This window comes from Antrostomus carolinensis, unplaced genomic scaffold (genome assembly GCF_000700745.2).
Source record: "Antrostomus carolinensis isolate BGI_N321 unplaced genomic scaffold, ASM70074v2 scaffold6598, whole genome shotgun sequence".
NCBI classification, from domain to species: Eukaryota; Metazoa; Chordata; class Aves; order Caprimulgiformes; family Caprimulgidae; genus Antrostomus; species Antrostomus carolinensis.
In genome coordinates this window covers 86,717-114,519 of record NW_010333587.1, presented here as the reverse complement: position 1 = coordinate 114,519, position 27,803 = coordinate 86,717, and the positions used below count along the sequence as shown (strand labels likewise).

Genomic DNA, 27,803 nt, shown 5'->3' with positions numbered 1-27,803 from the left:
AAGTTTTATCCCCTCCTGCTACTGGGTTTTGCGGGGAACTTTCCGACTTAATTTTAGGGGAGCTGCCTCGAATTAACTCTTTCTGTTTCCTTTCCTTGGCAGATTTTGCCTGCTGTTTCGCCGGCGAGAGCCAGAGCCGCGCTGATTTTGGGACGCCCCCCTCCCACCCTGGGGCAGTCGCCCCAGCAGCGCTGCGGTCGCCTTCGCTCGCTGCCTGCGCCCCTGACATCATGTAGCGGCGATGATAGCCGAGCCCCACGCCGCCGGCAACCTTCCCAGCCACAAGTAAGAGGCGGTTTGGTAACCTTCCCAGCCACAAGTAAGAACCGGTGCAGGGTGTCTGCCAAAGCTGTTGGTAAACTGGGGTGCTGCCCCTTGGATTTGTGCCTGGTGGATAGTGGGGCAATCTACAATGTGTCATTTTGGGTGGGAGGGTAGAAAAAAGGGATTTTCTATGCACTATGTCTTCTTACTAATAACTCGATTTTATGCCCTTTTATGTGTTGTTTATCATCTTGATGTAGTGTTTTATGCTGATTGACAGGGACCTTGATCTTACAAGCTTTTCTGTGCCTTATTCACTACAATAACCCACTTTGAAACAAAATAATGGGCAGATTCATAGTCAATGTGTGTGTTCACTTCAGTGGTGAATTTGAGGATGCTGAGGGGAAAGGGTGATTAAGTAATCTGTAAATCTGTAGTCTCCTTGTTGGCATTGAAGGGGACGTTGCTTCTCTAGAGCTGTTTTTATCTGCTATAGATTTACATCATTGTCATAACGTATTTTTTAGTCATCAGTTGAGATGATCTATAAACCAAATGTATTCATAGAATTGTTTACAGAATGGTATTTAGAAGCTTTATTTTTACTAGAGCTGATACAAATAAGTAAAAGGTAAAGTTAAAACACTTGGGCATATCTTTGCTGGCTTCAAAGAGTGAACTTTCTTAGGTGTCCAGTGTTGCATGCTTTGAACTCGTTGCAGCTCAGTCTTTGCTGATCCTGTCACCTTCTGAGCAAGTCTGCTCCAGGTCTTTTGCTTCATTAAGCTCTAATGAAAGCTGGGAGACGTATTCCTCATAGTCCATGATGGCAATTAATATAGCTTCCCATATGTCCTTTCCAGTATGTTTCATCCGAAGCCAGCCTCTTAGTTTCAGAAGTGTCAGGAAGGCACCTGGCAGTTGTGTAGCTGGGCTTCTGATGTTGCTTCTGAAAGATGAAGCAGTTGTATTGAAATTTATAATTTAAAAATATACAGGTAGGATTCTTCCAGTAACGTAGCTTAATTGTTCCTTTTACACAGCTAAAGAAATATGTTATCTCTCTGTTAAAGAAGTAGCTCTCTTTTTAAGTGTGAGTCACTAAATCTGCTTCAAATGTTTATTAAGATGAGAAAACTGAATTCAGGAATTCTCACAGTAGTATTGTGTTTGAGGACTAGATGAAGGACTTCGCTTCCTTCCTGCTTCAACTGTTTTTCTTTCATCAGTAACACTTCAAGTGCTAGTGAAAGGACTATATTGTGGCAGAAATGCGGAGTAAAAATGAGTCTGTGAGCCGTATGTAACAAGGTATCTAGGTGAGAATTAGGATGAGATAGGAATGGAATTCTGCCTGTGCCTTCTTACTGATTGCTGATGGAAACAAAGTAAATGGCTGAGAGCTGTTTCTTACCAGCCCACGTGGCAATTTAGGTATGCAAAAATGCTCAGTATGGACTACAGTAGGTAGTTTTTTGCTAGTTTTTTTGCTCCCCTCAGTATGGACTACAGAGGGGAGCAAAAAACCTAGAAACATAGTAGTTCAGAGCTTGTCAAACCTAGTGTTGCACTCCTATAGCTGAAACGATGTTAAATGGAGTAATGGATAAGGATTGCTGCAGAAGGGATCACATGTCATCCTCAGCTAGGTGCAATGGTTCCTATTTTGCTCAAGGAGAAAAGAGGATGTCTTAATTCTTTTAGCAGTTTCTTCGACAGAAACTTAGTTGTGCAAATAAAAGCTCCATTAAAATACCTCATTTAATTTCTAAGTATTTTTGTGGAGTTCAGTTACTAGGCTCTGATCTAGTTCCTGCAAATGTTTAAGTACCTGCCTTATGAATAGCCTTACTGGAAACACCAGTATTAAAAGGAAAAAGAAGAGAAAGGAGAAACATGAGTATTGATAGTATCTGAATTTAATCTGATACTAATTTTTTTATCTGAAAATCTCTACTTTTGTGTGGGTTGTCTGTCGTATCACAGTGATTTCTGTGACATTGCTATGTACTGTGGTGCACCGATAACCAACACAATTCAGAAACTAAATGGCTTTTCAGTATTAGTATTTAGTGCTTAGTTACATTTATTGGGTGTCTAAGACAGATGTTTAGTGGATGTGTGAATGTTACTCTAACCGGTTTCATGGCAGAAGTGTTGTTTTACTTGTCATTGTTAGCCCAACATGAGGAAGCTGTAGATCAAAGGTCTTCTTGTTCTTGCAGGTTTTTTTTGTTCCATACACCAGGCATTCACTTACTTTGTTGAGCTCCTTTTGCTGCAGGTGCATTTTGCCTGGCATAAGCTAACAAAGTAAGTAGCACAGGGCCCGTAGATACCATCTGTAGTGCCATCCTTCAGGATGTTCTTGGGAAAGAGATGCGTGAGTTACAGCTTCAAAGAAGTATATTCTAGGCAGAGATATTAAAAGCAGTATGTGATCAGACAAGTACTTGACTGAACTGTCCTGCGGCAGTTCTGATTTTTTCATTATTTAAATGTTTGAATTCAACTTGGACTCAATTATAGCTGCTGTAATCAAATGCAATGCATTTATTTTCTTTATGGGATGGAGTAAGTTGCTGAATTATACATGCAAACAAGTCAGGAGAGTTGTTTGAGAGAGTGTTGAGCGTGATGTTGAGGTGTAGTGCAGAAAGAAGTAGCACATGTTACCACGATGTTGGCTGGCATCTGAGTGGTAGTTCTAGTGAAACAGTGCAAGTAAGAGCATGTTAGTCTGGGCCCATAATGTTGCATTATGCTTTGAAATCAAGAGTGGAAGGATTTAATCATGTAGGAGAAGCAGCTCCTCAACAAACATGTTTGAATTCTTTTTTGTATACTTGTGGTCTGTGGAAGAATCTGGGAAGAGCTAACTGGCATCAGAAAAGCAATACATGTTGCTATCTTGCTGCTTGTTCTTTTCAAGTGGGAATTCTCTGGTGATGCTTGAGATACTTTATGTCTGTGGCTCGCAATTACAAATCAAAGAAAACATTTGAAAACTTTTGCAAAATATTTCTTATAGTTCATCCCTCTCTTTTTTCTAACATGGAGAAGTCCAGACAGCTGATGTAAGGATTGGTTCATCCTGAATGATTTTCTTGGCTTCCATCTGTCAAATGCTGTGGCATGTTTTGAACTTTGATATATTTGATATATTTTTATAGAATTTTATATTTATATAGCATTTTTATAGGAGTGTTTGGAAGCCTAATTCTGCGTTGGTTATGGTGAAGTGCCCCAATAGATTAAAAAAGGAAACAGGGATGTGTTTAAATAAAAACTTCTGTCTGCTCTAACTAATAAAATAACATCAGGACCTTGGTCCTGCGGTTGATGCTATTCAGCCTCAGGATTTGCTTTGTAGAGGCAATGTCTGACTGAAAGAGTCTTGGGAAGAAGAAAAACAACAACAGCAACAGTGCTTATCTGGCCTTGATAAACCTAGCTGAAGTCAAGCTGGCTCTGCATCCATAGCACAGTTAATTCTCCATCTGGGTTAGCCAACCCTGGATATGGGAGAGTTGACTGTATCCGATAGTGTAATACAAATACACTGTTTTTTTTTTTCTTTGTAAAGTGGTCACTTGTGTTAGTACACTCTCTCGTTGCAGCAGTGTCATGGAAATGAAAGTAACTGTACACTCTCATATTTACTTTCTTTTGTGCCTTCTTATAGTACAAGTCAACTGGCTTCATGTCCTGGCCACTGTAGTTTAAAAGGAGGCCATAGCAGCCAGCTACCAGTGCTGGACCTGCTGCACAAGTGGGATCCAGCTCGTCTGCTCACACATGACCTTTGGCAAAGCATGTTGTTAGCATTGGGAATGATGAAAAGTGGCATGATTTCATTGCAGATAAATGTATGGCTTCAGATCTCCCAGAAGGTGCATCTTTATAAAATTATTCCTCCATCATGCTAGCAATGACCTGCAAATGAAATTTCTTATGTGTCTTTTTTTTTCCTCAGCATGTTTTATAGACAAAGTAAAACTCTTTCTTCCATTCATTTTAAACTGTAGACCCATCCAACGTTATTACCTTGCTTTGTTGAGAGCACCCGTGAAGTGAATGCGTACTTGTGTTACTGATTCACGATTCAAGGCTCTTAAGTCAACAAAAGCTGCCTTCAGTCAACACCAACTTTCCGTTTCATTTACTTTCTACTTCCTTGATATCTCTGATAGTTTCGCTAGTTTTCTAATCATTTATATATCTTACAGGAAAGCCAATAGTTTGAAAAAGGCCTCAAATTTCTGTTGTGAAGCTAGCAGTTTGGATTTTAGTAACAAAATGACATAACTTCTTAATGATTCATTAAAAATATTAAAATACATATGTATGCTTTTATTTTCTCCTGTTGTTTGTACTGAAGTGTGTAGTTCCGTGTTCTCACTGCTAACCCCTTCGACGTGTTTGTTACGCTTCAGAGAGAACGCTGTCCGTGATGAGACTGTGCCCGAGTCTGCTGTGCAGAACGGCAGCTGCATGAGAAATGGCAACTTGAAAACACCAGTAAGTTGATTTTTTTTAAAAAATTTTTAAATTATTATCAAATTTATTTTCCATCTCATTCAATTGTTACAAAATTGAGTATTACATAAAACAATCAGAGTACAGTGCATCTAAAATCTAGTCACCGGGTACAGCTTGACCCCCAGGTTCCACTGACATCAGAGCCTCAATGCTGGCTTTTGAAGAGTCACTTCATTTCAGCATGTGCTCTCTCTTAGCTGTGCACTGTCTGCAGCTGATGTTAATTTGCAGGTTGTGTGTTTACCCTGTGAGTGAAAAGATGTACAAGAGCTTGCTGTTTATTCTTCAGAAATTACAGCTGCCACTGAAAAATGCCTTCTGGGTAGTACACAACCGTTCAGAAGCTTCTTTCCTGTTATACCTTCCTATGCTTTTGACTCATTCTTGAAAAAAAAATCAAACTGCTAAATCCTTTCTTTCATCCCCTTCTAGTATGGTCATGTTTGATAAGGCTTTATCAGTGTTCTTGAAGCTTAAAAGTTAGCACCCTGGGGAAATGATTACAATGAGAGTAGAATAAACTTGTTATTAGGGGATAATTCATGTATCTGTGAAAGTCTGTTAGATGTTGTATTTTCTCATATACTTTCTTTGCTTGACTCGTTTCAGAGAGAGAAGCGGAAGGTTCGAGAACAGTGTGAAAACATAAGGAGAAATTCTTCCAGCAGCAGAAGAGTGAGGCAGCTGCAGAATGGTGAAGTGGTTGAGGCAGTCACGCTGTTTGAAGTGGTTAGCATGGGGAAGCGGGCCATGCAGGTATTTCTAGCTCTGAATTCTGAGAGGAGTTGTTGGAGGGAGGGTGCATAAACAGTGGTCACTTCAGTTATTTATGCTCTAGAGTATTGAAATTTTATTCTGTTTTGGCATTGATGGGGAAGAAACTTGTTTGACTGGAAAACTGTTATGAGCGTGGCTCTGAAAACAATGCACCTTCAAGGAGTTAGCTGTCATATTTAGAAAGAGGAAGGAAATATATACCTAAACCAGTCTTCCTAAAGCAATTTCTGAACATAGGAAAAGATAATTATTTAAAAAAATACAAGAAAGGTTCATCTGTAGAAAATGTTGGTTGTTCAGGATGCTGAAAATCAGGCCTTTTTTTTCTGGGAGCTTGCCTTTTGGTATTTTTCTTTTTCCTCCATTCTGATGCAGTTTGACAGCGATTTGCATAATAGTCAGGTTCCCTGTGCATCTCTATAGTTAGTAACTTTCTTGAATGTGAGGAAGCCTACCTCCCATACTCTATGAGCATATGTGTTTGTATATGTGTATGAAGAATTAAAATCTGGAGTCCCAAATATTTTTATACAAGGTTATACGTATGTCTCCAGTATCTGTAAGCAAAGTGTGCGTGTGTGTGTGCACACATGAAAAATACATTTATATTTTGGATGCGAGACCTTAGTTTTTCCAGGATGTTTATGTGAATGGACTTTTGCCATGCTACAGCTGTGTTAACTTCAGCAGAGCTCCCTGAAGAGCTCAGCTTCTGCTATGCAAAGCATGATGTGAAGGGTTTGGAAAGGCAGCAGCTTGAGTCCAGGCTGCTGCTGCTAGAATTCATTAGACCTGTGTGGCACTACAGGTAGTGGATTGAAGCCTGGATGGCTTGTCCCAGCAGGCCTCTGTCACATACAGGCTGTATTTCTAGGGCTGTAGACTGCCCTAGAAATGAAGTTGTAGTTGTTTTTTAGCTTAAGTATAGTATGTGAACAGTTTCAGCCTGCTTCACAAACTGTGTGCTAAAGAAGAGAAGTCCTAGAAACAATTGCTAATATTAATTTAATTATTAGATGGTGCAGAGGTTAATTTTTTTTTTCTTTTTTTTCTTTTTTTTTTTTTTTTAATGAAACTGTTACCTCATTGTGGGCAAGAAGTCAGTTTAATACACAAAAAATGATGGTTTTTGTGTATTAAATTTATTAAAGCTGTGGCTATTTCCCCTGTTAACAGGGAGCAAAGCATTTGTGAATGGCAACATTGCCTAGAGCAAAACTTGTGTATCAGCATTTCAAGACTTCATTTTGCCCCAGGAGTTTTTTGCATGTACTATTAGAAATGGAACAAAATTGTGTGGAGTTTATTCTCACTTTTATAGTTTAATGGCGATGCAACAATGTTGTTTGTGTCTTTATTATGGATGTCTTCAGTAGAGTGCAGCATGCTGTGTTCAGCTCCTGACTAATGAGTTTCTTTAATCTATTCTAGTCTGTAGTAGATGACTGGGTTGAAGCTTATAAACAAGACAGGAATGTGGCACTTCTAGATCTGATCAGCTTCTTCATTCAGTGCTCAGGCTGTCAAGGTAATTTACACTCTCAGAGGCCCTTTCCATTGTGTGTGGGGGAGAGTAGTCTGAAGTGTGCTTTCTAAAATGGAATTTTTCTCTCCAGTACATCATGTATTTATAATCTGTACTGTTCATTAAGACAAACTCCAGATGGGCAGGACTAATGGTAAAGAATGTTACTGGTTGAAGTCTCTGACTGTGTGTTTATAGCACACCAGCTCTCAGAGTTTATTTGAACATCGTTTGCAAGGTCGGGTTGCTGAAGTGGTGTGTCACACGGCTTTGCAGAATGCCCACATAGGGAAGATGGTTTCGATGACCGTTATAGTTAAAATCCAGTGTTTCAGTTCCCATTTGTTTTGTAATTTCCTAGTATCTTTTGTTTTGCTAGTCTCTTTGTTTGGAAATAAACAACTAGCAAATGAGGCTCCCTGCTTTGGTGCCTAGAGAAGCGATCTCTTGCCTCATGGCGGTTACTGTTACCAGAGGGTTGTGAAGCTGTCTGTTTCATAACAGACAGTGAGACAGTGACTTCTTGAGACTGTCTGCTAACAAAATGCTTCGAGATGGAAAGTAAGAGTTTTAAGAAGGTTGTTTTATTAGTTTGAAACTTCTGAGTGTATTTAAGAAGCTAGAATGTCCCTTTTACACTTCAATTTTTTTCCAGGTCTTTGACAAATATGCCTTCTCTTATGGGAAAAGTTTTGGGGCCTTTGACTAGCAGTGGGAAAAATTTTAGTAAGTCCTTGATGTGAATCAATGGACAGAGAAAATAGCCCTGCCAGACAGCACAGAGCAGATATTTCTAATGTGAATTTCAGTTTTGGTTCATCACTATTTTCTACTATAAATGAATTTATATGTCTCCCTATATAGATGTTGCCCATACCAGTGTAAACAGAGATAACACAGGGTTCCCCTTTTTTGATGTTTCTAAATTTAAAATAAAGTCCTTACTGTGGTTTGGACTTGATTAATGTAGTACAGTTGTTGGTAGTTCTTCTTTTTAAAACATGACTTTTCTAGGCATGGTAACGGCAGAGATGTTTCAAAATTTGCACAAGAAGGACGTCATGCGAAAAATGACAGAGACCTTTGATGAGGTAGGCACAGCTTTGACTTTGGATGCCTTTTTTGTACTAACAATAGGCTCTACTTTAATAGCCAACCTGGACAGAGTTCCTACTACTTATCAGGAGCTGTGTCCTGTTTCCTTAATTTAGGAAAATAATCCTGTTTTTCACAACAGAAATTTGATTTTGTGACGACCCATTTTAGCAGCAGCAGGATATTTTTTTTTTTCTAAGTTTCTTTTATTTTCAGAGTTTTATTAGGGCTATCTAACTGCAGTCTTCCTGGATCTGGCTTTCTCTTAGGAGTTCTTTTGATAGTGACCTAATAGAGGTAAATATAACCTGGCATTGCAGCAGGTAAACCATTCCTTTGGTATTTGGTTGACAAGTCCTTTTTAAAAATGCTATTGTGGATTACTGATGAGCTAATTCAAAGATATTTTTTAGCTGATTTTTTTTTTTTAATCTTTTCCTTCTCTATTACTGACAATATGAATTTTTATAACTGTATTGTGTCATAAGAAAGAAGAAAAATGCATTTCTGATTTTTAAGTAATTGTCAAAACAGTAGTGAATATCTAATTTCTTGAGGATTGTTAAGAAAAATGCATAGCTCTACTATATTGTTTCTCTATTTGACTGCTCCTTGGCTAATTATGGCAACATAAAATTTTCTGCAATACTCTCACTGTTGCTTCTGTGTTTTTTGTTTTTTTTTTTTCCGTATTTGCCACCTCTGAATTGATTTGTCAAGCAGCAGCCATCAGTCTTGCTTTAATTGAGCATCTCTCAAAGACCAGCTGCTGTAGAAATTCCCACAGAGGATGAATTTGCCAACATGGTTTCCTTCATTTTAGAAGTGTAGTAGCTCTTGGTTTAATTTTTGACAGAAATGATCCAATATGTGTCTGGCCATATGAATTAGTAATCTGGCACTTCTTTCCCAACTAAATGAGTCCTGAATAGCACTCACAGTAGTGTAGGTGCTCTGGAAGGTACAAAGATGTGATTATTGTTACCATCAGCCTGGATCTGTTACAGCTCAGTAACCTTCTCCTCTGTCCTAGTGGACAAAAAGGAAGGTTCTACCGTTGCCTCAGAAACTGTATTCTGCATGCTATAAAAACGAAGTAACTTTGATTTTGGAGCAGTATTTTGACATGCTACTCTATGGAAACATTTTACTGATGGACAAAAGCGGACACAAAGAATAACAAGAAGGGCTTCTACAAGAATGTTAGCACAAAAGGAAGGTGAAGGAAAGTGTACCCCCCTGATATGCAAGACTAGCAAACTGGTAACAACAGACAAGGAAAAGGCTGATGTACTCAACAACTTTTTTACCTCAGTCTTTACTGGCAGCCTCTTCCCACACCTCTCGAGTGGATGGACTGCAAGACAGGGACTGGGACACTAAAGTCCTTCTCACTGTAAGAGAAGATCAGGCTTGTGACCAAATGAGGGACTTGAACAGACATAAGTCTATGGGACCTGATGAGATGCATCCCAGGGTCCTGAGGGAATTGGTTAAGGTAGTTTCAAAGCCACTCTCCATGGTATTTGAAAAGTCATGGCAGTCAGGTGAAGTCCTTGGTGACTGGAAAAAGGGAAACATTGCACTCATTTTTAAAAAGAGTAGAAAGGAGGACCCTGAGAACTACCAACCTGTCAGCCTCACCTCTGTGCCTGGGAAGATCATGGAACAGATCCTCCTAGAAGCTGTGCTGAAGCACGTGGAGGACAGGGAGGTGATTTGAGACAGCCAGGATGGCTTTGCCAAGGGAAAGTCCTGGCTGACCAACCTAGAGGCCTTCTACATCAGTGGACAAGGGAAAATCTACGGATGTCATCTATCTGAACTTCTCTAAGGCCTTTGACACGGCCCCCCACAATATCCTTCTCTGTAAATTGGAGACAGATGGATTTGATGGGTGAACTTTTTGGTGGATGAGGAATTGTTTGGATGACCATATCCAGAGGGTGGTGGTCAACAGCTCAATGTCCAGATGGAGATCGGTGACATCTGGTGTCCCTCAGGGGTCCATACTGGGACCAGTACTGTTTAATATCTTCATCAGTGACATAGACAGTGGGATTGAGTGCGCCCTCAGCAAGTTTGCAGGCGACACCAAGCCGAGTGGTGCAGTTGACATGCCTGAGGGATCGGATGCCATCCAGAGGGACCTGGACAAGCTTGAGAAGTGGAACTGTGTGAACCTCATGAGGTTCAACAAGGTCAAGTGCAAGGTCCTGCACCTGAGTTGGGGCAATCCCCAGTATCAATACAGGCTGGGGGATGAGGGCATTGAGAGCAGCCCTGTGGAGAAGAACTTGGGGGTACTTGTGGATGAAAAGCTGGACATGAGCTGGCAACGTGCGCTCACAGCCCAGAAGGCAAATTGTATCCTGGGCTGCATCAAGAGAAGTGTGGCCAGCAGGTCGAGGGAGGTGATTCTGCCCCTCTACTCTGCTCTGGTGAGACCCCACCTGGAGTACTATGTCCAGCAACCATTTTTATGTCAACCATGGTTATTATGTGATTGAAAAAATGCTTGAGGATTAAACCAATTTCATTTAAAGCTGACCTATGGTAAGAGCAAGAGCAAAGTAGTTTGTTATTTTAAAATGAGTTGTTTCATCTGGGTTTCTTTTAGCGTGTAATTCTTTGTCATTCACAAATAAGATGGGAACATAACTTAGTGATTAAGTTGGCTGAGAAGTAGTGCCATTTAGGACTACTGTGCTTTTGAAAATATTTTTTTAAAACAAGTTATAATAGTCGTGAAAGTAGTAATGAGAGTGGAGAATATTACCAGATACCTGCCAGAGTACCTCATCTGGCCTTTTGATTTATATTGTTTGTTTCTAGCATTCAGAGGATTGGAAAATTAAAGGTTTTTAGGTAGTTCTTAATTCTTGATAATTTCAGTGATTTAACCATTGCGTTACTGTTCAACTAATTGATTGCAACACTATATCCATGTACCAGTCCTTCCTCCCAAAATTCTCATTAGTGTTAGTGGGAAGAGTTAGTGGAGTTGAATCTGGCAAGAAACATGAAGGGCAACAAGAAAATATTGTACAAATTTATCAGCAGCAAAGGGAAGACCAAGGAAAATGTGGGCCCACTGCTAAATGAGGCAGGGCCCCTGGTGGCAAAGGACACAGAAGAGCCCAAGATACTCAATTCCTTCTTTGCCTCTGACTTTATTGTAAGACTGGCTTTCAGAAATACCAGGTCCCTGCAACCAGAGGGAGATTCTGGAGCAAAGACTACTTACCCTCCATGGAGGAGGATCAGGTTAGGGAACGCTTAAATGGACTGGACATACATAAGACCATATGGTCTGACAGAATGTGCCCGAGAGTGCTGAGGCAGCTGGCTGATGTCATTGCGAGCCCCCTTTTGCTTATCTCTGAAAGGTCATGGCAACTGGGAGAGATTCATGAAAGCTCAAAGAAAGAAAATGTCACTCCTGTTTTCAAAAAGGAAGATCTGAGGAACTTGGGTTGGTGAGCCTCACCTTGATCCCTGGGGAGGTGATGAAGCAAGTAATTCTGGAAATAATGTGCAAGTACATGAAGGCCAAGAAGGTGATCAGGAGAAGTCAACATGGATTTACAAAGAGGAAATTGTGCTTAACCAACCTGATGGCCTACTATAACAAAGTGACTGGCTCGGTGGATGAGGAGGGAGCAGCAGATGTTGTTTATGTTGACTTCAGTTAGACTTAACACTATCTCCTGTAACATCCTCATAGACGAGCTGATGAAGTAGGAGTTAGTTAAGTGGACAGCAAGGTGGACTGAAAACTGGTTGAACAACTAGGCCCATGGGTTAGTGATCAGTGGCCCAAAGTCCAGTTGGAGGCTGGTCACTAATGGTGTACCCCAGGGTTTGATATTTGGGCCAATGCTGTTTAACATCTTTAGTAATGATGTGGACAATAGGGCCAAGTGTACTCTTAGCAAGTTTGCAGATGATACAAAACTGGGAGTAGTAGCTGCTAGACCAGGTGGTTCTTCTGCTCTTCAGAGGGACCTCAACGGACTGGAGTCACACTAGTGCTGAAAACATTGCTCTGTAACTTGGAAAGGTCAGAATGGTTTTTCTAGGGTTTGGATGTTTTACAGTATCTGGTCACTAATTGTGGGAAGGGATATATACTTAGTCTTGCCAAGGAGCCATACCTTAAAATTTATAATGAGGATTATACCTTGTATATATTTGCTTATAAATTTAAAAACCAAGTTGTTTCTTACTTATATAAAATCTGAGTTTTTCCAACAAAAAAGTTTTTCTTCTATCATTGGTTATAAATAAGAAATACCAAGATGAGAAGGAATTAGATTTTGTTTAATGTGTTGGATTGTATGAGTCACCTGTAATACAAGTTGTCTTAAGTTTTAATAGCCTTTTAAATATGATGTGTGGTTTGTGATGCTTTTATCTTTATGAATTAGTTGTGCCATATCATAGAAAACCTTTTAAAATTTTATCTCATGCATTACAGGAAACTGGGTTGCAGTACAAGAAATTCATGGCCTATCCTTGGATCCTGACAGTTACTTGGCCAGTGGACATGGTAGGACTCTAGTATTTCTCTGCAGCTGTAGTATACAGCATTTTCTGTGGCTGTATGTCCTGTTTCCAGGGTAGGCAAGTACATCAGAACTAGTCATCTTAAACTGTGTGTTAGTGAATGGGGTTAATCATGCACTTCTCAGATCTGCTTCATCTGATCTGTTTTAGACCTTGGTTTTGGGTGAACACACTCATACTTTTGAAGTGTCCATTTCTCAGTATTGATGTCAAAAGGACATCAGCATTTTGAACAGACTGGTGTATGTCAAGTTGCAGTTGTGTTCAAGGGCATTCCCCATCCCTTCCAGCAAGCTCTACATACACACACACACGTGTGTGCATGCATGCATATGTGCACACACACGTATGCACACAGAGGTTTTAGCAGGCAGATTTGTTCAAAGGCTTGTTTTATCTAAACATTCTCTTGCAAACATAAATGTTTGATTGGAAGAATATTCTGAGAACAGCAACAGCTTTTTGGTAATGCCTCTTCCCATACAACACTTGCAGCATTGTGGGGAATACATCTTAACTCCTTGCTGGCACTTCACTTAGACTTTCCTTTCTTTCCATAGGCTCTGTATGAAAGAAAGGAATATTTCCAGGATGAGGCAGAGCAGTAGCCTCAGCTGAGCAATTTGAATAGTTCCCTGGAAGTACCTGTGTGACTTAGTTTCTGGAAGCAGGGTTGCTTCTCTCTACTGATTATGGAGGGTATCCAAGGTAATTCCAGGTTAGGTGTCTAAATTGAGGTGGTGTGCCCATTGTGCTGCCTATATATTTACAGTATGCATGTTACTCTTAAACAGTGTCCCAATATGATAAACATGGACAGTAGAAATGCTCTTAAAAAGTGAGATGTCTTCCTGAATTTGTGCTGCTTTTCAGATTGAGGAGTATAAGCTATACTGATAAAGTGTTTCCTGAAGTTGTGGGTTGTCTTTCTGCTGTCTGTATCATGATCAAGGAGCATTATATAGGGCCTGGTAGGGACTTCCCTTTCTGTCTTGGCACTTGCTACTACTGTTAGGCTCTGAACTGACTGTTACAGCCCGATCAGGAATGCATTCCAAACTCCCAGTGTGCTTTGGCTTGTGGTCATCCCTGAGATCAGTCTGTGTTGGCATTTATTTTTCAAGAAAGCAGTGGGTCCTGAGCTTTGGAAACAAAGTTACAAGAGAAGAGCATGAAGTGCACTGTATAAGTACAGGAGGTTATTCTGGACATAAAGCTGCATGTCAGAATATGCCTGAGAATGTGTTTGACCAATTAATGAGGGACTAGCTGACTAGTGGCCTGCCTTTGGGATGAACTTTTTCTTAGAGAGTGAAGTTTTGGAGTTGCATGGCTCCATTCACACCTGGAAACTATCCAGATGCAAATTCACATTCAGAGCCATTCCTGGGATCTGCGAGGTGCAAATGAAATAAATGTTCACGCTGCCTGAGGTTGCCATCTATAAAGTCTTCCCAGTGTGCTCTTCACATGAGGTGCACCATTTTGTGTGAGGTCATTTGAACTGCCATCTCTCTTGCTTTCTTCCTGGCAGTATCAGCTGTATAGGTATCATGACAGTGTAGCTCTAAAGAAGTTAGTTTGTCTCTTTGCTTGCTTGTAACCTAGTTGCATGTCCCTACTTTGGGGTAATAACCATGACAAGAGTTTTGGGGGGACTGAGGTGAAGCTGACTGTCAGCAAAACTCTCTCTGGTATTCGTTGGAAGAGATGGAAATGGTGTGCACAAACAAAACTGATTACTGTGTTTTTTCTTGACTTCTCTTTCTTGCGCAGGACAATGAAGATTACCCACTGATCAGAACAGGACCCTATTGGAAGAAGTTCAAGGCCAATTTCTGTGAATTTATTGCAGTGCTTGTCCAACAGTGCCAGTGCAGCATCCTGTATGATAGCTACTTAATGGACACTGTCATCTCGCTGCTTACAGGCTTAGCAGACTCCATGATCAGAGCATTTAGACACACAAGCACTTTGGCAGGTAAAATAGCTCACAGAGTTGCTCTAGATTGTGAGTTTTGTGTACTTGTGTGCAAATGAAGCTGCTCTAAATTAAAAAGTTTTCTTTACTGGAGCAGTCATTCTCTTATGCATTGACAGTGCCTTCCTCCTAAAGTGTGTTACTGTGATATAAATTACTTGTTCCCACGTGTATCTGAATGGAATTTGGATGCTTTATATATGGTGGATCTTGTGTGAGCCAGCACAGGCGGGACACAGAAACAACCACAAAACCATGGCTGAAATGCAAAGAGCAAATTGATTTTTGTTACCTCACCAACCCGGGGATGCCTGAAGCAGCACCGGGGCAGGGGCACACAAGCGGGGCACGGGCACCGTGGAGCTTGGTTCATGCAAGAGGAGCACCGACCCTGCTGGGTTTGCCTGTATGTTGCACAGGCGTAGTTTACCACTGTGCTTTGATCTTTCCCACAGCAGGGCAGGAATCTCAAGCATGTTCGATAGGGTGCCTCGGAGTCTATCACAGGCCTGTGTTGTCTGAACACTGATGTTCTACTTGTCTAACACACAAGACTAAATGATTAGCAGTGTGATATATGTGTATTTCGACACCCCAACTGCAAGTCACTTGAGCATGTTTAAAATCCTCCTTGCCAATCTTCTGTTATTTTCCCACAGATCTAGGAAAATTGTTTCTTTCTAAAGAAATTTTATTTGATGCCTGACATGACTAACTTTAGAATTATGCTGTGTTCTGGCTCTTTCTTTCTTCTTTTTATTTTTTTTTTTTAGTAACTGATTTTTCACAGTCGATTTTCAATTTTGTTATTTTCCTTCCTCCACTAATTAGTGTGATGAGGTTGCATTGTGTTTCAACTAAAAAACGCTTCCTTTGGAGAGCTGCTAATCTTGCAGTACCTGTGCTAAAAAGAACATTACTTGTTACACATTTTTTTTTCATGCAGCATGATGATCCTAAAGCTACTATTTTTTTTTTTTCCCCTCTAAAGCCAGTAAATGCCCTCTTTGCCATGCAAAGAGCACTTAAAGTATAATTTATTCTAAAGCACACTATTGGCTTTAAAGACTAAAAAAACCCACTTGAAATCTATGCAAACCATCTAGTGATCCTTAGAGGAACTTGAAATTTTGTCAAGTAAGATATTAAGATTTGCAGCCTTTTATGGGCCAACTTCACTGTTGTGGTTTGGTTTTTTTGTTTGTTTGTTACTGAAAATCACCTGTTCCACAAGTATAGATTCTTTGGAAGAAAAATCAAAATTACATAAAGTAAGAGGAGGGGGTTACCCAGTAAATTACTTCTCTGACTAGAACTCTGGCTAAAGGTTGTAAAATCACCAGTAGTATCACTAAATTTTATATTTTTGTTCATTGTCTGCCTTTAAAATAAACACTGTATTTTAAAACAAATTACTGTAATCTATTAGTGTTCTAGTAGTAATTCTGGATAGTAAACTGGATTTGGCTAACCATATCCTTTTTGTGGTAAAGTGTTGAATATATTTATGCTACATATCTCTGAGCTAAGCTAAATATGTTGTTTGTTTTCCTTCCTTTTTAGCAATGAAACTTCTGACAGCAGTTGTAAGTGTACATCTGAACCTTGATGTCAACAAGCACAATGCTCAAAGATTATATGAGGTGGAGAAGAAGAGGATAAGTGGCAGAAGGACCAATTACAGACTTGACCAGCTAGAGAGAAAAAGGAAAGAGGTTAGGCAGGTGTCTTGTATGGGGGGATGCATGAAGATGTAAAAAGAGGGATTGCTGACAGCTCGCTTTTGGGTCACTGGAGTTCTTTGAGGTTTATATGTTTATCTAATGCATGGTGCAGAGAGGTTGTGACTGGCTAGATTAAGTGGTACAAAAATGACTTAGATAATAACTGCCCTCTGTACTGTTAACTTGTGATGTCTGTCCTACTAATTGCTTCTCTAAATTGTCATTGTTAGCTCTTGATAGCTCTACACAAATATGGATTTACACACACATGTAACTGCATCAGTAGCTCTGGTGTTGTGAGAGTGTGGTTTTGCATAAGTTTATACAAATTACAAGCCAAAATGTTAGTTCTTGAACTGAATTTCAATGAATGAAAAAGGACACAGGATAGCTGTAATCTCTGTATAAATAATGCATTGTAAAAATGGTTGTAACTTCAGGTATGACCGGTACCTTTCTTGCTGTTCAGTTTTTGTAATTTCTTCCCTGCTCAGCCAGAGAGGTCCTTATCAACTCCCAGAGACATGCCTATAGCTGTAGGAAATAATTCTGGCTTGAGAGTGGAGGTGAATTGATGGATGAACATCAAGCCTCGTTCCTTCTCTCCTGACATTAGAATCATTTACCTCTGTTCTGAGTGACTTAGGTTTCCAGAAGTTCTGGACTGGATGACTAAATTTCCAGGGCTCGGTTAAAATACATGCTCATTGTGGAAGAGCTGCATTTTCAAAATTCCCTTGTCTGCCTTTCTTCCATCTCTTCCATGTATCTGTTTAAGTGCATGAAAAGAGAATTTGGACCTATATGTGAAGATTGCTTAATAATTGTGCTGCATCTTTCCGTGTATTGATAGATCAAGACTCACTATATCAAACAAGTACCTTGTTATCCAGGCTAGCAGTTGGCATCTGATACACCCTTCATCAGGACGTAGCTACAATGAGGCAATTGCTAGTGTAGCTGCAGACCGCTTGTTTTATGTCGGTACCATGTGTAAATGCTACAAATTTGCACCACGGTAGTATTATAAGTGCACTGATGCAGATTTTTCTTATGTAGTGAATTGTGGAACCAACATTAACATTCATTTCTCTTTGTATTTCAGTATGAGCATAAGCTTCTAGAGATGCAGAACGTGATGAATGCCATTTTCAAAGGGACGTTTCTAAACCGTTACCGGTAAGAATAAAAAAAAAGCTGTGCTGTGATGTGTACCTGCATTCCCAAGAAACTCTTGCTCAGATTGTCTTGATACCAGAATCAAGTTAAACATCCTAGAGGCACTGATGGTGTCAAGGAATGTGTAGAAGTTAAATTATTTTAAAGAATTTAGGCTTACAAAAGGACCTCTCTTAAGTATGTTTCTTAAGTTCCTCCTGCTGGCTATAGAGCAGTGCATTTGTGATTGAGGAGATATCCAGAATTACAAAATAATTACTGCATGAAACATTTGTAGCTAAAAGTGGCCTAATTGTCAATTGAAGACTAAATTAGAACATTAAGATACTTCTAATATTTTTGATTATACATGCTTCTGCAATTCCAGAAAATAAAAATATTACAAATAATGTAATTAATATGTATTAGGCATTTTTACTGTATTAATATTATAACTTTATAATTTCACAGTGATGTGATCCCTGAGATCCGAGCAACTTGCATGGAAGAAATTGGGAGCTGGATTAAAACATACCCAGATGCTTTTTTAAATGATAGCTACTTAAAATATATTGGGTGGATGCTGTATGATAAGGTAAGGTTTTAATTTTTCTTACTGGGAGCAGTAGATGAGAAATTTAAATTCATTTATTTATTTATTTTAAAGAACCCTAATGTTTTAAGTCTTGAGAGTAGATATTTAAGGCTGTGGTGGTACAAAAAATAATTTACTTTCTTTGTCATTTCAGGTTTTATTTTTTAAGCCGTTATAGTACTAAATAACAGAGAATATTTTTTACAGTTCTATGGCAGTGTGTGTCCCTGTGTGTGCAGTTATTTTTATATGTTACTGAATTGGGAACTGTTACTGAATTGTAAAAATGGCCTATAGCCTTTGAGCACTTGCAGTGTTAAAGGCTGACTAAAATTCTGCTTTTAGGTTTGATCACTACATCTAAAATTGTGTTTTTTATAAAAATGAACAAATATATATCACCTATAGTAAAATAGTCTTCAATATTGCATTTCTCAGTTGGAATTAGAAAATAATAGAAAATATTTCCAGAAATTCCAGTCATAGGAAATCATAGGAATCATAGAAAATATTTCCAGAAATTCCAGTCATTTCCCAAAGGGTTTTCTCCTTTTCCTTACAGTCAGTTTTTCTTTTTGAGTAGGGGCACATTTAAAAAACCAAAAAAACCCCACCAAAGCAAACCAAAGCAAACCAAAGCAAAACCAAAATAAAACTGTAACTCAAAAATATGCTTTTTCTCATGCTTCTAAAATGCATGACAGACTACAGGGGAATAGGAATGGCTAATTACCAAAATTTGCACATTGTGCTTTTGCAGGCCACCTTTTAAAGTGTATGCAGCTTCTGTATAAATTCTGAAACATCCTCAGTTTTGTGTGGGCTTTAGGTAATGTTTGTGTTCTGTGAATAGAATTGTAGCATACCACAGAGCCAGGAGGGGGAGCACAAAGCCTCTTACTTCCCAGTGTTGTGCCATTACTGTAAAGGTAGTATTTAGATTTTTAGAACAACAAATCTATCAAGAACTGTCATCTTTTCCTGCATAAATTTTATCTGATCAGAGTATCTTTTTAGTGTGTGTTCAGTTGGGAGAGCTCTCAAAAGAAAGAGTCATTTTTGAAGATGATGTGTCTTCTTTCCCAGTGCTATACAGTGAAAATTAACAGCTGGTGTCTCTGATTAATGCACATAGCTCATCCAGCGTCATTTATTGGGAACTGGAAATGGTTGTTTTTCTAAAGCTTATTATCTGAAGGCAATGCAGATGCAAGCAGAGAGAGATAAAGTGAGAAGTCTTCCATATTCCACATTTGGCTGAGACCTGGTAGCGTGCCACTACTGGTGGTTGCAGTCCCTGCTGTGCTTTGTGATTTGCAGCCACTGTTAAATTGCTTGATTCCAAAATGAGAGCAGGGCATTTTTGGCAGCAGCAGGGGCAGCAGTGCTTTAATATACATCTGAATGTTATTTCCCACTACTCCTCCTTAATAAACATTTCCATCTCATCCCATCTTGTTGGGGGTGGGCAGCAAGGAACTGATATCTCCCAGAGCCAATTTTCTTTTAGAATATAATGTAGAGAAGTTTGCCAAATAATTTAGGCCCCAGAGTGGAACAACCACAAAAGTATTCTCACTTGGAGGGGGAGAAACCTGGCCAGGATCATCTACAGTGCTGTAAATAGATATTAAGTTCAGTCATTTGGGAGGCTTTAAAGCAGAGAGAGGAGGGGGAAGTAAGTATAAAATTAACATTTTGTCTTCAAAGTCTTTTATTTGAATATGCTCATTCTTTCTTTCCCTTAGATACCATTTTGCCATTATGCCCTGATATGAAACATTATATTTTTATGTGAAAGATTATTTCCTAGGTGCAAGAAGATGCTCCAAATTCAGTGGTAATATGCTCAAAATTACATGTGGGGATCTCTCTTTGGCCTAGTAAGATTTGTGGAACAGTGTTATGAAGATACATTTTCAAGTAGTTTATGCTCATCTGCTAGAAATAATTGAACTTTTTATTTTTGAAGACCAAGCAACAGTTGATACTAAATCTGACAGCTATGTGCAGTTGCACATTATTATATGTAAGCCCAGTCACCTGTCAGTGCATTCGTGAAACTGAGGCACCTAACTCGTGCTCAAAGGTACTATTGTTCTTCCAAGGGAATATATTGCTACTAAACCAGCATCCAGATCCAATCAAACCAGTGCTCATCTGAGCAGCAGGTGTTGAAGGGAAGTTCTGTGTAAAATGTTCAGAGGTAAAGACCAAAAAAATCAGTACAATTATGAATAAAGTGGAAGGCAGAACTAGCAGACAGGAAGGCAAAGACAGCAGAGATGCACACCTGGGACCTCCTGCCATGTTAGACGAGCTTTGTCTAGAACTTGAGGGCAAGTTGTTGAGGTTTTCTCATTAGACTATGAAAAACATGCAAAGAAATTCTGTGGAAAGAGGAGCTTGCTGTTGAAATGAACTTCTCTGTCTTGACCATGTGATCCTCCTGTCAAATTTCAGGAAATCGAAGGAGTTTTTATTTTCTCCCCCCATTCAACATGGCTGTAGAAACTGATCCCATGCTTATAGGTACTTCTGAAATACTTCTTTCTTCAAATAGTCATGTTGACATAGTGCTTTTCTGCTCCACAGGTCATCTCTGTGTATATGTACTGAATTGGGTATTTTCCCCTTTTTGGGTGGGGTGGGGGAGGGGGCAGTTTTAAAAATTGTTTTACTTTAACAGGACAGGTCAGCTGGATTGTCTTCACTGTTCAGGAGTAATTCTGAAGTAGACCTAGTTTTCCTAATTTATTATTTGGGGAGTCTTGAGGAGGAAAAAAATGACCCAATGATCCCATCAAATCATCCAGGTCCCAGCCTGTATCTGTGAGGCTTATTGAATGGCCCCATCTCTGTGATAGTCGTGAGGCTGAAATCTCATAACTGAATGTGTCTAAGCAGTGCTGGAGCCCATGCAGAGCTCTTTCAGGTCTCACTGACGTTTTCTGCCAGTCTGTTTGCAGGTCATTGTTGAAGTGTACTATGATACAGCTGAGGGACAGCATGTGTTCAGAGTATCCTGAAAACGTGCTTACATAATTCCCCTTCACTCTGTCGTGGCTTTGAAAGACCAAACGGACCAAACAGTATTGCATCAAGATTAGAATGGTAGCTCTGGCAAGGGGAGTAGATGCCTAGGTGTTGGTACTTGCCTACATTACTGTTGAAAGGAGCTGAAGGTAAGTAGTGAGATAGTTTTAGGAGGATGTGAAGTAATTTTGAATGATCAAGAAGCTATGAGGAGTGATGAATCTAGAAAAGCTGAGGTGGTTGAGACGGCGAAAATGTCGCTGAAAACATAGGAAAACAGCAGAACTACTCATAGTAGTAGTTAGTTTTCTCAACACTTAAAAGAAACTTGTGTATAATGTTATGACTGAGAGCTTTTGGGTGGGAACATGATACCTTAGAAGGCAGGTGATCTAGTTTAATGTATTTAACTTCATGTCTGCAGACCTATGCTTGAGTGGCACTGGCAAATGCAAATGATATTACCAGCTGTGTGCCAAGAGCTATATGACCATCCAACAAACCATCACAAACTTTTTTCCTTTTTTTTTTTTCCTTTTCTTTTCCCCAAGCACAAATACAGTTCATATTCACAAGCAGAGTCTTCTGATAAAGTACTGAGGGCAGTTGAAGCCAAGATTGCAGTACATTGGCTGAGTTGAGTTTGTGCCAGTGTGAAGTGATGGGTACCAAGTTGGGACTGTTTGTGAGTGAGTTCTGTGCTTTGGAGTGCTTGTGGCTGTAGGAAGCAGCAACTGTGGGCAACAGTCTCTTTCTTAGACAAGGCCTTTAATTTTAATGTGCAAAATAGAATATGTACTGCTAGCGTGTCACGGGCAGATTAGAGAGCAGTGCTCATTGTTTCCTACTGACCTTTCATTTTATATTTCTAGCAAAAAGCTGTCTTATGCAACACTGTTGGTCAAAACCTGCTACTGGGTATCATCCTTTGCTTTCCATCTAAGCAGGTGAACAGGAACTTGTAGTAATGGATAGCCTATGTGTAGGTGGTCTCCTTTCTTGGGTTTCCTTGATTATTCTTACTGCTATTGTTAGCAAGATGAATTAAAGAAGAAATATGAAGAGACTGATTCAAAGCCTACAGTTCATTTAAGTGTCTCTGCTGATATCCTCAGCATTATAAGTTTACAGAACACATTAACTTTTCTCTGTTAGATCCTCAGAGGGGTTTTCCTAATGCCATTTAAAACTGACATTTGAAAGGTGTAGCAATATGCATGAGGTAATTTAAAAGCTGGATAAAGAAAAGACTTCTTTTTGAGGCATCTATGAAGCAGCAGTACTAACAGTATGAAATAACTGGGATTATTTCTGGGATAAATATGGTTTGCCTAAATTAACAAAGTCAAAGCAACCCTTTTCTTCTTGGAGTGCTTAAAATACAGCATTCTAGTGTAAAACAGAAATAGGGAGGAGGCATAACATTGAACTCTGTATCTGTAAGAACCCACAATGATAAGCCAGGGCATTTCTGAGGGGCACCTTAGAAATGCACTGGGAATATTCCAGAATTTCTTGGAGTCCTTTTTCGTATTTAATGATTGTCCAAGTTGAATGTTGAAAGGAAGCAAGTAAAGTATGACGTATGGAAGAGTGCTGGTTGTATTAAGTAGGTCATCCATACTCGTTGTCTTTGTATCTTTAACAGGTGAATAGCACAGTTCTTGCATCTTCTGCATTCTGTTGCTTTTATTAACTGTAAGGTGTGTGAGAGTTTATTTGACTCTTAGGGAGCCTAACACAAACTTTGATGTCACCTTTAAGTTTGGCTCCTTGCAAGCTTCCTGTGTGTGTGTGGCTGTGTGCACACAAACAACATGGGACTGATATGACTAATAAAAAAGATGAGGCAGTATTTGGGTAGTGTGCTGTAGGCATACACAAAGAATTCTTTTTTACATAATGTAAATGCCAATACTGAATAACATCAAGGATACATGTTTTTTACTGTTAGCCAATTTCTCTTTGTCTTGTAGCAAGCTGAAGTACGATTGAAGTGTCTTCTGGGACTGCAGGGAATTTATAGCAGAAAAGAACTTGTTTCCAGGATGGATCTCTTTACTAGCAGATTCAAGGTAAATAGATTACTGCTAGCTGTTTTCTAAGTCTGGGTTGGGTGTGTACACAGTGTGCGATGTTTTGATCAGAGCTGATCTCCCCGCTCTCTTGACTGACAGGAGCTTAGAGTACTGCAGAAAGAGCCTGCTTGACTGAGTGGATGAAGGAGTATTGCAGAGATGTTTCCCTCTGTTTCTCTGGCATTTTCTGTTTCACTTTAGTTCGTGCACAAAATGGTGTTAGCATGCACTGTGGTCAGTTATCTCCACCATTCATCCAGAATGGCCCAGATTTTTTTACAAGATCTTTGGCAGATGACAGAGAATTTCATACTATAAAGGTCCCTTTTTTGCTGCTCCTGATAGTGGGTTAACCTTGTAGATACTGAATTGGCTGACCATGTATCACACTGATGTGGAAATAGCTCTCTGTTGATCTACCACGTCAGTATGAATCTTGAAGAAGGATCCCTTATCTGCTTCCTGAACAAGTCAGGTGATACACTGTAATTTTGAGAGCTTATTCTGTGACTGCACTGACTCTGTACATTGCCTTTATCATATTCCAACATCCTGACTCATTTAAGAAGTAAGCCCTTTACTTTTTTTTTTTTAATCCTGCCATTGTTAATGAATTTGTCAGCTACTCTTACCCCAGTGGGGCTGTGCCTTTTCAGTATTTGAATAAGAAAGCTCAAGATGCTGTGATAGATATCTCATACCCTCTGAATCACTACATAATCAATGGCTGCATGTGGTGGTAATTCATGTTCATTTTGCAAAAGGTGCAGGGCTTACCTCTGTGTTGCTAGTAGTAAAAACCCCCTATAGCACATCCTCAAAGAACAAAAAATAGATTAATATTAGTATCTTAAGAATAAACTATGCAGACTGAAACTTGGCTATCTGAGATGAATTCCTGTTTTAAACAGTTATGTGGTAGTCCCTTATCTTTCTGTCTAAAAGAAAGTTGCTGTAAGCTGTGTAAGTAACTCCAGGACTGATATTCAAAGACTGATGAAATAGTTCCTGTCTGTTTGCACTGTGATCTCCCTCTGTGTGGAGGATGCTGTATAAATGGATTATTGCAAACTGCATCCCCAAATAAAAAAAAACCCAACCCAAACACAACTCCTTCACCTCTATGCAAAAGAAACTCAAACAGCTACACAGAAAATACAGACTGATCTGGAATCTTTCAAAGTTTAAATCATGCTTTCTCAGTGATGGGAAATGTAATCGTATAACCATCAATCCATTTCCCCCAAGCAGGAGTTTCACATGCTTGCTCTGTTACTCTTGAGTGTTCAAACTCAGGATTTGTGGACTTCCACACCTTGCAGCCGTGTTGTGAGGAAAAAGAAGGTGCAAAGTAAAATTAATTTAGAGATTTAGAAATTATATGTTGGGTGAGAAAGCTGTCAGTCCCAAAACAAGCAAGTACAGGGGTTTAATGTACTTTAAAGATGTAGGCCACACTACAGAGAGCGAGTTCTTGGGTACATAGGACAGGAAATGTCCACTATTTTCTGAGGTGTTTGTATATGTACCAAGTTACAATAGTGTGAATTCTGGGGGTCAGGAATATTGCTGCTATTCTATGAGGTACCTTTATGACTCAAGTCCTAACTGTCTTTTCAGCAAGGCACTGGCTTCTGTAACATGTAGGTACATGCCATTTATTGTTGGTGGGAGAAACTGATTATATCATGCTTGTAATTTGAGGCTTACCTTCATTTAACATACTGAAGTGCCAGTAGTAACATCTTAGAAACAAGTTGTCAGTCACTTTTAATTTGTAGACGGTAGCTGATTTCTTGTGAACACATACATTACATCTATAAAAAATATCATATTACTGCATGATTAATTCAGTTAAAAAATTAACATGCTGTTAATTTTCAGGGGCTGGGGAACTATTTGGTAGTAATCAAGTTGCCTTATGTCTCTTAGGAAATAGCTGCTGAAATAAAAATAAATCTCTGCTCTACTAGTGTAGATGATCTAGCTGTAGCAAAAATACATGTTTATTGAGAACAAACCATGTTACATCTTTTTATTGTCATTTTACATCCATTAGGATCGAATTGTGTCCATGCCTCTGGACAAGGACCATGAAGTAGCAGTTCAAGCCATGAAACTCTTGATGCTTATGTCACAGTAAATAATTTCTTTTTTAATTTACTGTATTGTTTTAATGGCAACAAGATCCAGATGCAATCCTGATGAGTCTTTCTGTAGTCAGTTACATGCTGGGAAACAGTTGCTCCTGGCAGGATATGAGTTTTACAGTTAAAGCTGCTCAAGACATGGCATTTTCTTTCTGTGGGAAATATCAATGTTAAGAAAACCCTTGTGCTGAGATTCCGTATGAAAACTACATTTTTGTATCTTTATACTTCCCTCTGAAAGGAAATTCCACATTTTCTCAAATAGAGCATCTGCCTGTCTCGGGGGAAGGCCCCAGGGTTGCCAAGCCTTGACCAGGTGCTGAGGGAACTCTGCCATCTTCCCTGTCTCCCCACCTGATGCTGGAAGCCTTGAGCTTTGAAGCTGTTGCTAGAATTTGGATTTGCAGATTCTTGGCTCCATGGCAGAGAACCTGGGAGCTGTTGAGCCCACAGCAGACTAACTGACAGGAAATAAGCAAGTGTATGACATCTTGATTTTGCTGAAGTGGTAAACTAACAGAAGAGTTGTTTTCTTGGAAAATTACCTGTCAGCCATAGATTTGGTAGGATAATGTCAAGCTGGAAGTATGGGGATAAACTGGACTAATGTTACAAAAGTGTATGAATCCTATTCTGATATATCGTTGAGCAGCACGCTTATTTTAGAAATGGCTTTATTTGCAAAATATGTGAAGAATAAAGTCTCTGTCCCTCTTTTTCAATGCAAAATGAGAATAAAAAACCCACTGCATTTCATTGTTAATTGTTAATAAAGTTGAGATGTGAGGACTCAATAAGTGTCCCTTCTGTCTCAGAGTGTAAGTTGAATTCTGCTGATGCTTACCTCCATGTACAACATGGCGCATTGTCCAGTAGCCTTGTAGGATTTGCTTTTTCATTTAAGCTGGAAATACTGGTCATTGCTAGATGAGAATGTAGACCTTAATGGACCAAATAATAAGGTTTTGTAGGTATTTACATTATCTTAAATTTCAAGCACATTTGTATATTGAAATGCTGCTTTGTAGTCTGTTTTCCTGTCTGCCTTCGCACTCCATTGATTTGAGTGGCATTTGTCTAGGTCTGCTTCAACGTATACATCAGAACAGCACGTGATGCTGTGAGCACAGTATGCTTTTCTGAAGGGCCTACCATTGTTTGGGCCTCACTAGCAGTAGCTAGAGTTGTATTGTTTCTGTGTTTACAATGTCCATTTCTACATCCCCTGGTTCTCCGTGGTGTGGAGCTATTGGAACGAAGCACAATGCTGTGTCTATGCGTGCAAGGTGTCCCTGTGCTAGGAGGAGCAGCGCACCATTGTTGAAGGACAAAGATGCTGTACACCAGTTATGGCTGCCCTTGTTCTGTATCTGAACTAACAAGTGCTATGTTGGCACTGCAGCTGTTTATCATCTCTGGCCTTGTTATGAGGGATCATGTTCTCATTAATGCAAGCTGCAGCTATAAAAGTTTGATCAATGTTTCTTTTTCCCTGAAGCATTTTTTTCCTGATTTTTCTTAAATATGATTTCCAATGTGAATAAGTGCCCTCTAAAGTTCTCTGAATGACATTTTTCCATCATAGAATGTAGTTTTCATAAGTAAAATGAATACATTATTAAATAGTTTTTAAGTAGGCTGTGTGGAGGCCTAGCAAATACATGCTTCTCTCTCTTTTTGCTATCTGTTGCATAGCCATCCTCCTTTCTGTACCCCCCCTCTCCCCACCCCCCACGGTTGCTCTGAGCCCTGCTGATTTGGCTTAATTACTGGAGTGATGAAAGTGGGAATTGGAGATTCAATAAGCAAATTCAGTGACAGCTTTTCTCTTTGATAAGACTAGTACTGCCCTGTCTATAAAACCTGTGTGAAGACAATGCAGGCAATATAGACAGTTGCATGTATAGACTTCTTAAGAAGAGCCTGCATCAAGATGCTCGTATAGCAGGGGAGAAGCTTATGCCTTAGTACCTACAATAGTGTCAGAAAGGACTCACTGCTGGCATTGCAGAAGCAAAGAAATTTCAGGGTTGTTGTGCCTCGAATAGGTGTGTCTCGTAACTCAAAACCAATATCTGGATATTTAGCAGTAATGCTGCTTGATACATGCAGTAAAACATGAAATGGGGTTAGGAACAGCAACTTCCCTGCCTTTAAAGAACAATAAATGAAGCTTATATAAATGGCACTTCTACTTGTATGCATTGATGTAATAAATTTTTTTGCTGCTTTTTTCATGCTGTATTGGTTTTTCTGTGGATGGCTCATATTTGTCATCTGCAAATTTGGCAACTGAAATCTAGTTG

General features: G+C 39.5%; 1 protein-coding gene across 1 annotated transcript in view; it reads left to right on the top strand.

Moving 5' to 3' along the window:
* The first annotated feature begins 241 nt into the window (after positions 1 to 241).
* LOC104529568 (cohesin subunit SA-2) overlaps positions 242 to 27,803 on the top strand; it is a 60,317-nt gene continuing 32,755 nt past the window's right edge. The window contains exons 1-12 of the mRNA XM_029086469.1: positions 242 to 285; positions 4,704 to 4,788; positions 5,419 to 5,565; positions 7,018 to 7,114; positions 8,126 to 8,202; positions 12,687 to 12,758; positions 14,552 to 14,756; positions 16,320 to 16,471; positions 17,586 to 17,659; positions 18,110 to 18,233; positions 23,246 to 23,344; positions 25,407 to 25,486. Of these exons, the coding sequence (XP_028942302.1) occupies positions 242 to 285; positions 4,704 to 4,788; positions 5,419 to 5,565; positions 7,018 to 7,114; positions 8,126 to 8,202; positions 12,687 to 12,758; positions 14,552 to 14,756; positions 16,320 to 16,471; positions 17,586 to 17,659; positions 18,110 to 18,233; positions 23,246 to 23,344; positions 25,407 to 25,486 (1,256 nt within the window). The remainder of the gene's footprint in view (positions 286 to 4,703; positions 4,789 to 5,418; positions 5,566 to 7,017; positions 7,115 to 8,125; positions 8,203 to 12,686; positions 12,759 to 14,551; positions 14,757 to 16,319; positions 16,472 to 17,585; positions 17,660 to 18,109; positions 18,234 to 23,245; positions 23,345 to 25,406; positions 25,487 to 27,803) is intronic.